General features: G+C 41.2%; 1 protein-coding gene across 3 annotated transcripts; it reads right to left on the bottom strand.

The window, feature by feature from the left end:
- Positions 1-556: 556 nt before the first annotated feature.
- On the bottom strand, positions 557-10,767 carry STX16 (syntaxin 16). 3 transcript variants are annotated; one of them, XM_014254218.2, is made up of 8 exons: positions 10,502-10,767; positions 7,079-7,186; positions 5,987-6,127; positions 5,418-5,580; positions 4,563-4,654; positions 4,260-4,403; positions 3,673-3,753; positions 557-2,552 (listed from the first exon to the last, which is right to left on the bottom strand). In XM_014254218.2, the coding sequence occupies exons 1-8, from the start codon at positions 10,634-10,636 to the stop codon at positions 2,448-2,450; spliced, it is 969 nt and encodes a 322-aa protein (XP_014109693.1). In that variant the 5' UTR covers positions 10,637-10,767; the 3' UTR covers positions 557-2,447. The 3 variants fall into 3 exon arrangements, with proteins under 3 accessions (XP_014109693.1, XP_005524901.1, XP_087920792.1); XM_005524844.3 differs by having other exon boundaries at positions 10,556-10,766; XM_088064666.1 differs by lacking the exon at positions 10,502-10,767 and adding an exon at positions 8,233-8,251.
- Between the last annotated feature and the right edge of the window lie 3,537 nt (positions 10,768-14,304).

Here is a 14,304-nt window from a genome sequence, read left to right on the forward strand (position 1 = left end):
ACACAGAGATTCCCAGGGCTGGGCAGAAGCGAAGGCGGGAGGCTCTGGCAGCTCCTGGAATACCTGAGGAGGCAGCAGCTGCTGTGGCTTTTCTGGGCTTTCATTGCCCAAAGGCACAGACAGATCCCCTTTTGTGGGGATACTCCCACAAAGCACAGCATCAGGTTTGATTGAACTGCTGACATTATTCAGACTGACTCAAAATAAGCCACACACCAGCAATGATTTAGAATCCAGCGTGTCCTGAGCTTTCTTCATCAACAGAGTCAAGCTTCAATAAATTCCAGCTCAAGTCACATATGACACTTGACATCTGAGTTTAACCTTATTAAAAATGCATTCCCTTGTACAGAATTTGGGTAGAAAAAAGGTAGACAGTGGGCAGTCATGGGAAATATCTCTCAACAATGCAAAATACATTGTGCTACAGAAAGTTAAAAAAAAGGTATTTCATGCCACTGCCACTTTCATTTATTACGAAGAACAGAAACGTGTTAACATCACAGAAGTATGTTTCAGTTTATAATTTCAGTAAGAAAAAAGAGTAATTGTCCAATTAGGTTGGATGTGTTTTATTACTTCTTTGAAACCATCTGCCATGATAAAATGTCAAAAGCACCTGTCAAGACAGAAATAAATAACACAATCTCATGTTAAAGAGAAAGTTGCAAGTACAGTATATTAAATTATAGCAATTTTCTGCTTCACACCCAGTGATGCAGACAGCACGAGGGAGACAGTAGTTTTACTCACAATCATTGAAAGATCTATCACCAGAACAGGGGAGCTGCACACACAACACAAGCCTCATTCTTCCTTTCACCAATTTACTTCATGAATTCAATGAAGAGCTTGAACTGGCAGTTTTGGTGGTTCAACATCCCCTTTCTCTAGAGGTAACAAGAGTGGTACAAAGCTTTTCATAAGCCACACAAAAAGCCAAGGCTTTCATGTTTTTGCAGTCTTTGCTTTCAGGTCCATCCCTGAAAATGGTCAGTTTGAAGCCACATCTCAAGTCCTCTTTAGCACAGAGTCAAGAAATTCGGGGCAGGTGACAGATGCAACTTCAATATCATAGTGTTTTGAAACTGCACTTCTGGAGCTTGGAGCAGAACATCTCTGCAGGTCTATGGGGACCACTTGTATCAGTCAAAAAATGAAGGAAGTTACAGTCCCTTTGGGAAAAAAAACCCCAAACATATAAAAAAATCAGTATTAAAAACATTAAGACAAGGCCTCTACAATTGCACACCACTTCAGGCCTGAATTAAATTAAAAGTATTCTATTACTTTTAAGTTGCCTTAATTTCTGTCGTACGGCCTGCAGCAAAGTTTTCCACTGAAAAGAGCAGTGAAAACCCCAAATTCTCCACTGAAGGCCTTGTCAAATGTCATTTGCATGACATCTCTCATGGTCAGTGAAAAACCACAAACACGTCCTCTCCCAGGCTGACATTTGAAAGAGAATTTTCTGTCAGGGAAAATGGATATAATATTTACTGTAGTGAAGCCACTTCTTATACAAAAAACATAACCCATATGGACAAATGCATTGTAAAATAAACAACTTTTACAGCAGCTACAGTTTGAAACATCTAAGACCCACTGCAGCAGGCCAGAGAGATTCTCCTTTTGAGTTTCTATTCCATTTTTTTCAGGTTAACTTCACTGCTTTAATGTAATGTCTGTACTCTAAACTAAAAAAATAATGCCTGAGAAAAATATATGATCATCCCAATGAAGGAAAATTATTCCCATGATTACTCAAGCTCAGAATTTTTTTTTAATTAACTAAATGTGTTAAATTATGCCAGTGATTACATCTTGTTATTTACAAGATCAAGTACCTCTGATTCTTAGTAATGGTGCAGTATCTAAATTAAGATCACAGGGGTTGGATTACGTTCTGGTTGCTAAAAGCTTTCCTTTTTAGCTGTCTATCCAGTTCTTTGGAGTTTTTGAGTCTGGAAGAAAGGGCATTCAATCAAACAATTTTGCATCTCAACAAATTTTACATCAAGATCAATTTTTGATATCCAGTCACGTTGACTCAGTAACATGGTTTAAATTTGAAGCCTATAACAATTATGACATAAGAATATAGAAGACAACACATTTTGTTAACAGTAACACACTAATTACTGTAGTCACTGGTAAACTTCAATTTTTAATTATTCTTAAATACTGTGTTTCAAAATAACTCTGCATAGAACGCCAAAATTTTTTTGTGTGGGAGCATCAAATTTCCTGACATTTTCCATATAATCCTTACAAACACCTCACAGATCACCAAACTTGTACTTTGAAGAATTCTACGGAAACATTGCACAGACGTTGCACCACAAGGGCTCGTACATTCAAAGGCAGCTTTCTGGAGTGCAGGTCCATCCATTCACATTGGGAAAAAAGTTCACAGAAACTCCAAAAATGAGAAAATGAAGCGAAACCTAGTGTAACTTTACACCAATAAGAACAACAATAAGGACAATTACTATAACAAACAAAATTAAAATAACGAGCATCTTCCGATTCTTCTTTTGATATTGCTCTGCCTATAAAAAGAGAGAGCAAAGAGTTAATAATCAGATTTCTGCAAGGCTGAAGTACAGACTCTTCTTTAGTGTAAGTGAAGTCCACGTATTTCAAACTGCTCTTTGGTAACCCGACATCTCATACAATGTATATTGCAGGCAATTCCCACACAGTTTCCACACAATTCCCAACTCTGATCTACACCAGAAGCTCCAGGGTCAGTAAATGTGCACTGAAGTCACATCCACCTGTGCTAAAGACTCAGTTTGCTGAGATAAGACTCCTGTATCATATTTGAAGGACATTAAAATTCAAAACAAACTTCCTTTCTTGATAGGCACATTTGCTGTACCTGGTCAGCTGTGCATTTTCATTTAATTTCAATTAGAACTGAAAGCTTTATTTTTGAGTTGGTTCTCAAGTTTTCTGCTTCATTCCTTCTTTCTTCTAACCATATTTTCTCATTCCTCTCCTCCTTTTCCCAGGGGAATTAATAGCACACAACATAGAGAAAACTCTCCAAAAGCCAAATGAAAGTCTACTAATAGAAGCTAAACAAAACAAAGCTTGCATTTTGTTTTTAATTAATAAGCCTTCAAAATAAAACCAAAACAAAATGACCACAAAACTCTGACCTGCTGAGATCATTGTTTTTACAACTTTTCAGGTGTTCACAGCGAAAGCATTAAAGCAAGAGGTTGGACCTGACATCTAACAAATGTCAGATAGTAAGGGAAAACATTAATAATTATTCTTTCTGCTCACATAATTGAGATAATGTTTTCAAACTAAAATCTGCAGTGAGGTACCCAATAACCAGCCCTATTCCCAGGTGCCTGGCTTTTCAAACAGAGAAGGAATTGCAGACAGGTCCCACCAGGTCAGCAGTATAAATATCAAAGCATATTGGTTGGATGCCCAGAAAGTCATTTAAGAAATTAACTTGAGGCATCAAGCATGACATTAACAGAAGTTATATGAAGAGCTCCTCCTACAGTACAGCTGGACATTTCATACTGTACAGAAGGAATTTCTAAAAGGTGTAATGTCCAATTGAAAACAGACTGAATAACTTAATAGCTATTTAATTATAAAAGCTTATTAGATATGCAAAATGGATTAAGTATTCCATCAGCTTACCTTATGCAGTTGTTTTAGGCCCTCTTCAGTTTTCATACATGACTGTTCAATATTATAGTCAATTCTATCTAGAACTGTTCCCTAAATAAAATGGAGAAAACAAGCACCAAATTGAACCTAAATGAACCTCATAAAGAAAATGTTATCATAAGCAGCAGAGTAATTAACTGCACTCAGCAAACAGCTCATGAACTATGTAAACAATGAACTCTTACAGAACTAGTTGGGACTTATTAAACAACTCCCTTGCTCAGCTCCTAACAGCAGCTCTGTCACTATCTCACATCACATCCCTAAAAATCATCTTGATTCCAGATCAGGTGCTTTTGGCTGACACATTTACCATATACTGAATCTCTGGGAGAAATAACCAAGAGAACTTTGGCTTTCTACAGTATTTTTTTTTTAAAGTCTAACACACATTACCAGTTGAATTATTATTCACTTATTTTCATTAACTCAACCTGTGGCATATTTCAAGCAGAGGAAACCTGAGCATGAAGAAGTAAATTAGGAAAAGCAAGTCTGGAAGCCTTCACACTACATGGAATGTCCCATTTCTTACTAACTCTGCACTGTCACTGTACCTGTTCTACTATCATTGCTCCCAGGTCCCTAAATATTTCATTGAGATCGGAGATTGACTGCACAATCTGACGGATTTCTCGTTCCCTCTCTTCCACCATCAGTGTGTTTTGCTCCACCAATGCCAGCTGGTCATCTGTAAAACCCTGTTGAAATACCAGATTTACACATTAAACTTAATATTAACAGTATGAAAATATTAGAAATAATTACAAGGATAACAAGATTTCATGACTCAGATATTTATTATCTGAGAAGAGAAAATGCAATTCATATTGAATTTGTGCAATATTGTTTTAACTTACTCTATCATAAAGGGTATCATCCTCTCCATCATCCATCAGTGGGACTGAGGTGTCAAAGAAGTGTTTGGACCTTTCTTCTCTATTCTTCATACCTGTAAAAGACAAACTATGTTTGAGCATGATATTTAAGCCCACTGTAATCAGGGTAAGGTCTGAAGCACCAGACAGAAAAGAAATTTAGGGAAGTTAAGAGCCTTGAAGTGTGGACACTCCAGGCTATTTTGTAACAAATTCTCTTAGGAACACTCCATGTCTGAACGGTGATCTTCAGTTCCACCTGTGCTATTTATACCACAGGAGGAAGAAATATCAAGTTTAAATTTGAAAATAAAGTTTTTGTGCATTTCTTTCAAGATTAAAATAATCTGACTCAGCTTAGAACAGAACCAAACAAAATCTTACTTTTAAAAAGAAATGGTTCCACTTCCAATCTGTTTATGGATGCAGAATTTTAGTTTATCACAGACTAGCTCTTAAGCTTTATCTATCCCAGCCTGCCATCTGCAGCAGGTATCATGGCTGAAGACCAGTGGCTGCTTCACCAGAGTAACAGATGCAACTTTGCAAACCACAATTTGAGAAGCAATATGCATAAAAACATGTGGGTGAAATACTGTTTCGTTGATACACTCAACTATGATACTTCTTTATCAACAAGAAAAACAAATAGAACAAAGCAGTTTGAACATGGGCTGTGAACCAGGAACTAAATCCAGTTCTAACCTCTAATTAGTCCTGTGTGCATCACTTAACCCTTCTGTGCTTCAGTTTTCCCGACCATGAAAATAAGCACACCTCAGTGAGTGCTTTCCACAGAAGGGAACCATGCATTACTGTTACATCTCTTATGCTTACGTTTGAGATAGTCAGACTGTGCATGCCTAAAGTTGGTGGAGAGGTCCTGAAGGGACTGTGCTAAGGAAGACACTACATTCCTGAGAACACGTGCTTCTTGTTCTGTACAAGTACGTGACCTGCTCTGCAACACCTGGACTGCTCTCTGACATCTGTGGAATAACTGAGAAAACAATTCCATTAGTGGAAAAACGTACAGCACCACACACCTTAAACAGCACATGGCAAAAGTGCCACACTGAAGACTATATTTTGATTTCTACATTTTTTAAAGTAATTTTTAAATTTTCCTCAGAATAGAGATCTGCAGATTCAGATTTCTCTGAGATAACTGTAAATTTGATTTGATTAATCTCGCAATCCTGTTCCAAGCAGAAAATCAAACAGGTAAGGGAAACAACAGGGAAGTTTAAGTGACTCATTGGGAAGTTCAGAGCAGAGCCTAGGACTTCTGGCTCACTCCAGCACTGACCACAAAATAAATCCTTTGCTCAGAGCAAGCCACTGCCTCATCCTAATGCATTAAAGATGTGCCAGACTGGAGGTTTAGGACCCAAAGCACTCTGTACCTGTGTGATCTCCTGGGTTGTTATTTCTATTGCCCGTTCCTCTTCACTGCTGTCATCCAGTGTGGGTCTGTTCAGATGTTTATCATGAAGACTGGCTAATTCTTTCATCTTCTGTTTAACCCTGGCAATATCATACTGAATCTAAAACAGAAAGCCCAACAGGAAGAAAGGGAATTAAATTCATGCTTCAGGGAAAAATGTTCTGACAAATGTTAGACAGAAATCACTGAGAGAAATCTGTAACATAAAAGGCAGACCAAATATTATTAAAAGCCACATAAAAAGCTGACTAAGAAACTGAATACTCTTAATATAAGACTTTGAGTTTGCTACTTTTTTAAACCTGCTTGTTAATCTTAGACAAGACTGCTGCTTTCAAATATGCTTCATAAAATTGGAATAATATTTTTATAATTATACAGCATCACAGCAAGAAGATTTAGCCAACTTCCAATAAAATAAATGAAAATTCGGGTCACACCTTCAGCTTTGTCAGATACTGAATAGCTTCAACTCAGCAGTAGAAGTTAAATGCCGTGCTTTCAACCAAGTAATTAAAAATAAATCTGTAAGGATGAGTATGATAGCAGTAAAAAGGAGAGCATCTTTCTGCACAATGGGCTCTGTCCACACAAACGGATGAGCCAACATGTGTTCTGAGGGTACATTTAAGAAAAAAGGTTTTCTGAAAGTCAAGAATAGCTTCACACTCCAAATACTGGAAAAGGTTTTTAATTGGATGCTTCCAGAATCATTCCCTTGTGTTTGTCCAAATATTTCCATAACTTGCAAGGCATCCAGATGGCAGAGGTAGGAAAGTTCTCCTTCTAGAAGACACTAATGTTTCCTGTTTTCAAACACTGAACTGCTCATCCTCACCATTTTAGGGTCTATTCAACTGCACTCCTCACGAGCTTCAAATAAAATTCTTACTAAAAATTACTTAGAATTCAAACTAGAATTCTTATTGGAATCTTTCTTCCAATACTATTTCTGCTGAGAAACTGAGAGAATGTGAGTAACAACAACAGTAACAGATCCCTCCATGGGAAGTCCAGCTGTGTGCTGGATGTGCCAGAGCAGAGCACTCACTTCGTCTGCCCCATCGACCCATTTGGGAGGCAACCGCTTGGTCACTCCGATGGCTGCCTCGGGATCCAGGCTTATCCCCGACACCAGGGCCATGCGGTCATCAGCCAGCTGCAGAGGGGAAAAAAACCAGCAGATCAGCTTGATTCTAATTAGATCCACATCCCTGAGCATCAGAAAAAGTGCCTGTATGCCTTCCCATAGAAATTAACCTCAGAGAAGTGTTTGCTCGTGATCAAACATCTCGTCTCCTGGTTTGGCCCTCTGGGTTAGGCACCTACACCCTCCCACTTCCTGCAGCATCTGAAAGCTCAGAGTTACTCTTAGAATAAATTCTTAGCAAATTTTCCAGGAGGAAAGATGGTATTGCAGTGAGAATTCAAGTAGCTTTCGTGTTGGTACATTTCTATCAGACAACAATTCACAGCCAATGTTGCAGCACAGTTCATATTGGGCCTGGCAAGTTTGAAAACTGCATTTGGGAAAATCTCAGAAAAAACATTTATTATAACTGCTTGTTCTCAAACAATGTTATTTTGAAGAACAAACATTTTTGCAAAGTGACATGTAAGTCAAGTGGTTAAATTACTTAGTTAGTGATAATTAAATTGTGCTAAACACAAATAGCCAAGGCAGTACTAGAGATGATCATCAATGATACCACTTACAACATTAACTAATTACTTGGGAAAGCTTTCATACAAACACTTCCCTTCCTAGTTTCTTCCAAATTTGTAATTTTTCTTTATCAGGCCTGGAAAGTTTTGTGGTTCCCTACCCCATTCCTTTTTAAAAAACAATTCCCCATCCTTCCTGAGCAACTCTTTCTTGAAAGCAATTTCTGTATCCCTTATTTTATTTCCTGATCAATAAAGTTTGCATAATTTATGCACAGCATGAAGAATAGTTAATGGCTTCACTGTGCAAAGTCACTCTCTCCCACATGTGCACAATGAGTCAGACTGGTTCATACGTTTATCTATTCACAATATAATATCATAAAATGCTTGATTTCTCTATGCAACCTATCCTACTGTGCAAAGACACTTCATCCTATACAATGAAATCTTATAAGCTAGTAGAATAAAGAAAGAATATTTTAGCTCAGTAACATAGACTTGATGCAGCATGGTAGAATAAAATGTGAAAAACAATACCTCATCCAGCTCCTGAAGTGATTTGTGGATCCCATCAGCCCCATCCAGTTAGAGACAGCAAAAGATAAAAGGGAAAAAAGAGACATAGGACAGATATAGGGCATGGTCAGTTGAGAAAATACTGATTTATTTTTAAAGCATGATAGTTTACCAAGAACAAACAAACTGGCTTTTAAGACATGGTTAATCAATAAATACATCATGATATTGCATTTTAAGTCAGCATTTTGCCTAATGCACCAACTTTTAAAAGAAATATTTCAGTTCCTTGGTAAACAGCAAGAACATAAGAGATCAAGTGCAGAGCTTGGTTTGTTTTACAAAGTAATTGCACGGTGAAGTTTCTAAATACTGAAATGTCAGGCAGAAAAGCTGCAGTAGAATACAGTGAAGAATGACAGCAAGGGCAGTTTGACTGCAGCACTCAGCATCCACTGGGGTTGACTATGATTGGAGGGGGTTATAGAGAAGCTTTTGTAGGACAAGCACCCCAGTTCTTACAGCATCCAACAGACAGCAAAAGACAAAATGCAAAAGCAAATGTTCAGTCACTTCTGTACACACTTGAGCTGTGCTCTGCTTCCAGGGAACATTAACCCTGCAGGGATCTAAAAAAATACACAAGGACATGAATCTGCACCTTCCCTGTTCATCAGTCCTTGCACTGGGGAGGGAATGTCTAAGATTAACAAAGTCAGACCTAAAATTGGACAAAATCTTTGTGGTTTAATAAAGCAGCATCAGCTGATGACCTCTTATGAGATTCCCCAAGCTTTTGGAACAGGACTCTACTGTAAAGATGCTGCTTTGATTGTCTGACTTTAGGAAGTCAACTCTTGACAGGGAGTTCTCACAGCAAAGGATTCCTCGAGGAGAAAGCTGGAGATGAACTAAGGGAAGCCGAAGTACTGCAGGCTGGAATTTGCCACCCTGCCCTGCTGGCACACAGCAGCTCTGCCTGGGGGCACCACCCAAGGGAAATCTGCAGCTCTGACAGCAACAGACACCTAAAGCCATGAGAGGCAGACAGCTCACACTGAAACTTCACACTTCTTGCTGAAACAGCTCACTTGTAGAGACTCTGGGACTCTGAGATTCCCACCAGGGCAAAAAATGACTCCTTTCACCCACTGCACAGATGGACAATTTCCAGTCACTGAGAGCCTCCATTGCATCTGAGTGAGCAGCCCAGCAAAACCCTTCAATTAATGTTAACAAACACTGCAAATAAATATTTGATGCAGACACTAAATGTTATTGCACTGGCTGCTGAGTAAAGTGCAGTTTCATTGCTCAGCAGTAGTGAGTTTGAAACGTCACTACCTTTTCTAGCTGATACTTAAAAAAACCCAAGGATCTACAGAAGTGACATAAAAAAAATGAACAAGTGCATGTATGCCATAAATGCAGAGCCAAAGTACACATGTAAAATACAAATTACTATTGACATTTCCTGTTCTGCAAATGCAATTTAATACACAGCTTATTAGGTACAGGTGTAATAAAGTTAGCAATGAACAAAGACCATTGACAGCAACAGGAAGTGCTGCTTTTCCTAACAAAAATGCATTATTAAATAGCTATTTAGAGTGATGAGACTGCCAGCAAATATTTACTGGTGGCTATGACAAATAAATTATGAGTTTAAACATAAAGTGTGAAAACCTGAGCAGAGATGAGCTGCCAAGCAGCACATCACAGCCTGACTAGCTCAAAACCTAGAAAAAGTTACAGAAACTGCCTCTGAACCAGTATTTTTTGGTAGTTTCTGTGGAGCTTTGAGTATTATTTGTATTTAGGGATAAATAAAAAGTGCAATGAACATCAGAGCAAGTTATGGAGAAACTGAATCAATGGGAATAAACGATACCAGTGTAATTAACAGTTCCCACAGTGAGGTGAATAGAAGAGTTCTGCTTTATGAATTTATTTCATTTTGGAGGTAAGGAGGCATCAAAAACCTCCTGTCAATGCTAGCACGAAGCTGTTAGAACAGTAACTGATTTATTGTGCCCGAAGCGAACAGTGAGGCGAGCAGCACACACAGATCTCTTCTATTCCTTTAACGTGAAGGAGTGGGAAAAGAGGAATCAACAGGGTGGGGAAGGAGGAGCAGAGGGAGGAAGGTCGGGGGAGGGGGGGTTTGAGGAGAGGGTTCAGAGGAAGGGAGAACAGGGGCGGGTGAGAGGCCGGGGCAGGGCAGGGCAGGCGCGGCCGCCCGGCAGCCCGGGGCGCGGCGAGTACAGAAGGATGAAGGGAGGAGACTCACCGCAGCAGCCATGCTACGTGAATTCAGAGGGCTGGAGGAGCCGAAACTACTCACTTGCTCGGCCAGCAGCTGCCGGCTCTGCACCGCGTTGTTCCGCAACAACAAGAACGCGTCCGTGAGACGCCGGGTGGCCATGGCCCCCCCGCCCCGCCGGGCCCGAGCCCAGCCCGGGGCCCGCGGCAGACGCGGCGGCCGCCCCTCAGAGGGTCGGGGCGGAGACCCGTGCGAGGGCCGTGAGCGGGACCCCTCAGAGGGCCGGGGCCGGGACGCCCCTGGGCGGGACCGGGACCCCCCAGCCCGGGCCCCCGCGGCCGCCGGGCGCCGCCATCGCCCCGGCCCGACCGGCACTTCCGCGTTGTGCAGCGCTCGTCGCCTTCCGGCCGCCCGCCCGCGCCGCTCCGCCCGGGACCGCCGCCGCGACAACGGAGTTCCGGCCCCCCGGCGGCCGGAGCAGGAGCGCACACGGCCATGGCCATGGCCATGGCCATGGCCATCCCCACGGCCATCCCCATGTCTATGGCCATCCACACGGCCATCCCCTTGTCCATGGCCATTCTTAGTCCATTCACCTGTCCATGTCCATCACCAGTCCATCCTCACGTCCATCTTCATGTTCTTCTTCAGTCTGTCCCCACATCTATTCCTTGACCATCCCCACATCCATCCCCACATCTATCCCCATGTCCATCCCCACGTCTATCCCCAGTCCAATCCTTCTTCCATCCCCACATCCATGCTCACATCCCATTTGGTTTTTTTCCTCTGAGTCCCTCCCACGCCTTCCTTGCCATTTCCTTTGCTTCCAGTCAATTTTCTCTTTTCCAAACAACGACACTTGGCTTTTTTTAAAATTTTTTTCTGATCCCAACCATTCAAATCCCAGGATGTTCCCTGAAAGTGAACAAGCCATTTAAAATGACAATATGGGGTTTGGCTTTTCAGAAAAGACTTTTCAACATGGTGACTAAAAAGACTTTTCCCAGCTGCTCTGTGTGGGGTAGATGTCACCTGAGGCTTGGGCTCCCTCCGGTGCATCCCATGCCTTTATTCCAAGGGACATCTGACAAATCCCCCATGGAAACAGCAGTGGCTGCCCAGGGGAGCTGCTGCCCATGGATCATCAGGAGACTCCCTCCTTAAACCCTCAAAACACCCTCCCAAACCAAGCAATGTTTACACATGTGGTAGGAACAGGGACTATAATCACAACCATGTTTTCTGGAAATGTTATCTCATTTTATTTAACCGCCTGGGAAAACCTGTACCGTGAAAAATAGGGGGAAAAAATTCCCTCTGCTATTATAAGATATTCGGGGAGTTTTCTTGAGCAGCCCTTCTGCCTCAGTGGGAGAGACCTGAAACTTGGAATTTAGCAAGGAAATAAGCTTGAGCCATACAAGGCCTAATACACTCATTTCATTCTTCGTGGTCTGGTGAAATCTGCTTTCACTTTGGCTGCCTGACAAAGGCTTTAAAAATATATGCGTGTGCTTCATTTCTTCATGCTAATTTTTAATCTACTGTAACAATTCTTATACTATGAGAACAGCTAATGACCTTTCTGCCTTCTCTTGGCACTGCTGCTGTGGCTGGAGGTCAAGAGAAATTTCTCCTGCCATCGGTGGTCTTGCCATGATCTTTTAGAAAAAACTTTTTGGAATGTCTCATTTGGATGGAGAACATGAACCCAGTAGGAAGCCCAGTGCTCTGGAAGTTGGTACACAGCAGCAATTAACGTATTTTGCTTTCTGATTTTTGCCAGCTTATAAAGTTTTGGATGTTGGGCAGGCTTGGAATTTACGCAGGGGCTATAAAAAGTATTTGGGACTTGAACACAGAGGGATAAAACTCTGCAAGGAATAGGTCCAGACTTGGTGAATAACCACTTCAAAGTGGGTATTAGGAATAAGCAGAGGGAGTGGAAGGAATGGAAAAAAGGATTAATCAAAGAAAACTACATCTTAGAAGTTAGGAAGTGTAGGCATAAAAGGAAATGTGCCAGAAGTAAAGCTAAGGTAGATCTTACAAAGGAAATTAAAACAAATAGCAAAATGTTCTTCAGGCATACATAGCAGGAGAGGAAGGAGAGGAGGGGGAGAGGTGATGAAAGGGGGAGAGGCAGGACACAAATGAATGTATAGTATGTAGTGGAAATGTACACAGAGGAAATGAATGCATGGAGACAGAAATTACCTCATCCAAGTGGAACAAATCATCAAGGTCATAATGCAACAATGATTTGGGCTAAATGATCGTTATAGACACCTTTCAGCTGGAATATTCCAATTTCTGACTCAGACATCCAAGAGCACTTTATATCTGTCTGTGTAACAGCATCCCTGCATGAGCAACACAACACAATTTGAGAATAGGAAAAATTCTTCAGCTTTTAAAAAGAGGAAAAATTATCGAAGTCTAATCCAAGTAAAATACAGGACTTTGAGGTAAATTTAGAAAGAAAGAATAATAGCAGATATGATGGCAAAGAGAAATGGGCAAGGCAACATAGATTTATTTACTGAAGGTGGACAGTGGTGGACTAACGTGATGACTTTGTAAGGTTGTTGGTTTTCATAACAGATAAGAGCTGGTAGTCCTGTGCTGCCTGGTAATGAATAAATGTAGGCTGGAAATGAGAAGAATATGTTCAATCATCAGAGGAACTGGGTCCTGGTATGTCCTCCCTACAGTCATGGCAAGGGCAAACAACCACATTGGAATGTTGCACTTGATCTGATCATAAAAAACCCAGGTCATATTTTCCCCTCCTAAGACAGCATACATCCCTAAATACATCTTCCTAAGTTTGTACTGCTATTATTCAGGGCTGTTGGGTGTCTGTGGCTAAGCCCACTGCCGTAGGTTTGGAGCCTATGTCTTTCTTTGCCCTTTTATCTGCTTTTTTTTAATGCCTGTTCTCTCCTGCTACTCCCAGTGAGCCATGAGATAGCAATGCTGCCTGCACTGTCACATTCCTGCACCCACCTCCTCCCACAGCCAGGGCCTAGTGGGGAACTTTCCGTTACTACTGTGGCATTTGGATCTGGCTTCTGGTGGAAAAAAACACTCCATATTCAGAAGAACATTCTATTTTGAGGTGAATAGATAAGCACACTTTTTTCCCCTTTCTTTCTTTTTTTTTTTTATGGCAAGTTAATCAGAAACATATTTCAAACTCCAGCTTTTAAACTGCAAAATCCTCTCTTGTGCTTAAAACACCTTCATTGTGGTCCCACTCTTGTATGACTGTTTGGGTACCCAGGCCATGTGAAGGGCAAGCAGACCTTATGCTCCAGTGATCAGATGAAGGTCAATCCTCACAATGTTTTATCTTGTGTAATTGAGTAGATACATGGAGGAGGTGAAATATTGCACTCTTCTGAAGCCTGAGCAATCAGCTTGTGCCAAATTCAGGATTAATGGACCATGAAGTGCATTTTGCCCTGAAAAATCCCACCATCCTTTTGCAGATGGAACACTTCTCTGCCAGAGAAGTTCTTCTGCAGGAAAGTTTCTGGAAAAAAAAATGACAAAGTGTCTGGGTTACCTCTGCCATTGCTAGAGGTGCATTCTCTGCTCGGGAATTGAGGGGCTCCTGGGAAGATTGATCATGTTCTTGCCTCTATCTTGGTGCAGAAAGATTTCAGGTTTTAGGGCTGTCAGACTCACAGTTTCCTGAGCGGGTTAATCACTGAGCCGGGGTTTGTTTGTCCAGGGAGCTGGAGCTTCCTGAGGTTTACAGTGTGATTCTGACAGCATCTCTGTAGATGGTGCTGCAAGGCAGGGAGATGGGAACAAGAACT

This window comes from Pseudopodoces humilis, chromosome 19, assembly GCF_049639895.1.
Source record: "Pseudopodoces humilis isolate 2021_Gansu_Grassland_sample_001 chromosome 19, ASM4963989v1, whole genome shotgun sequence".
Classification (NCBI taxonomy): Eukaryota; Metazoa; Chordata; class Aves; order Passeriformes; family Paridae; genus Pseudopodoces; species Pseudopodoces humilis.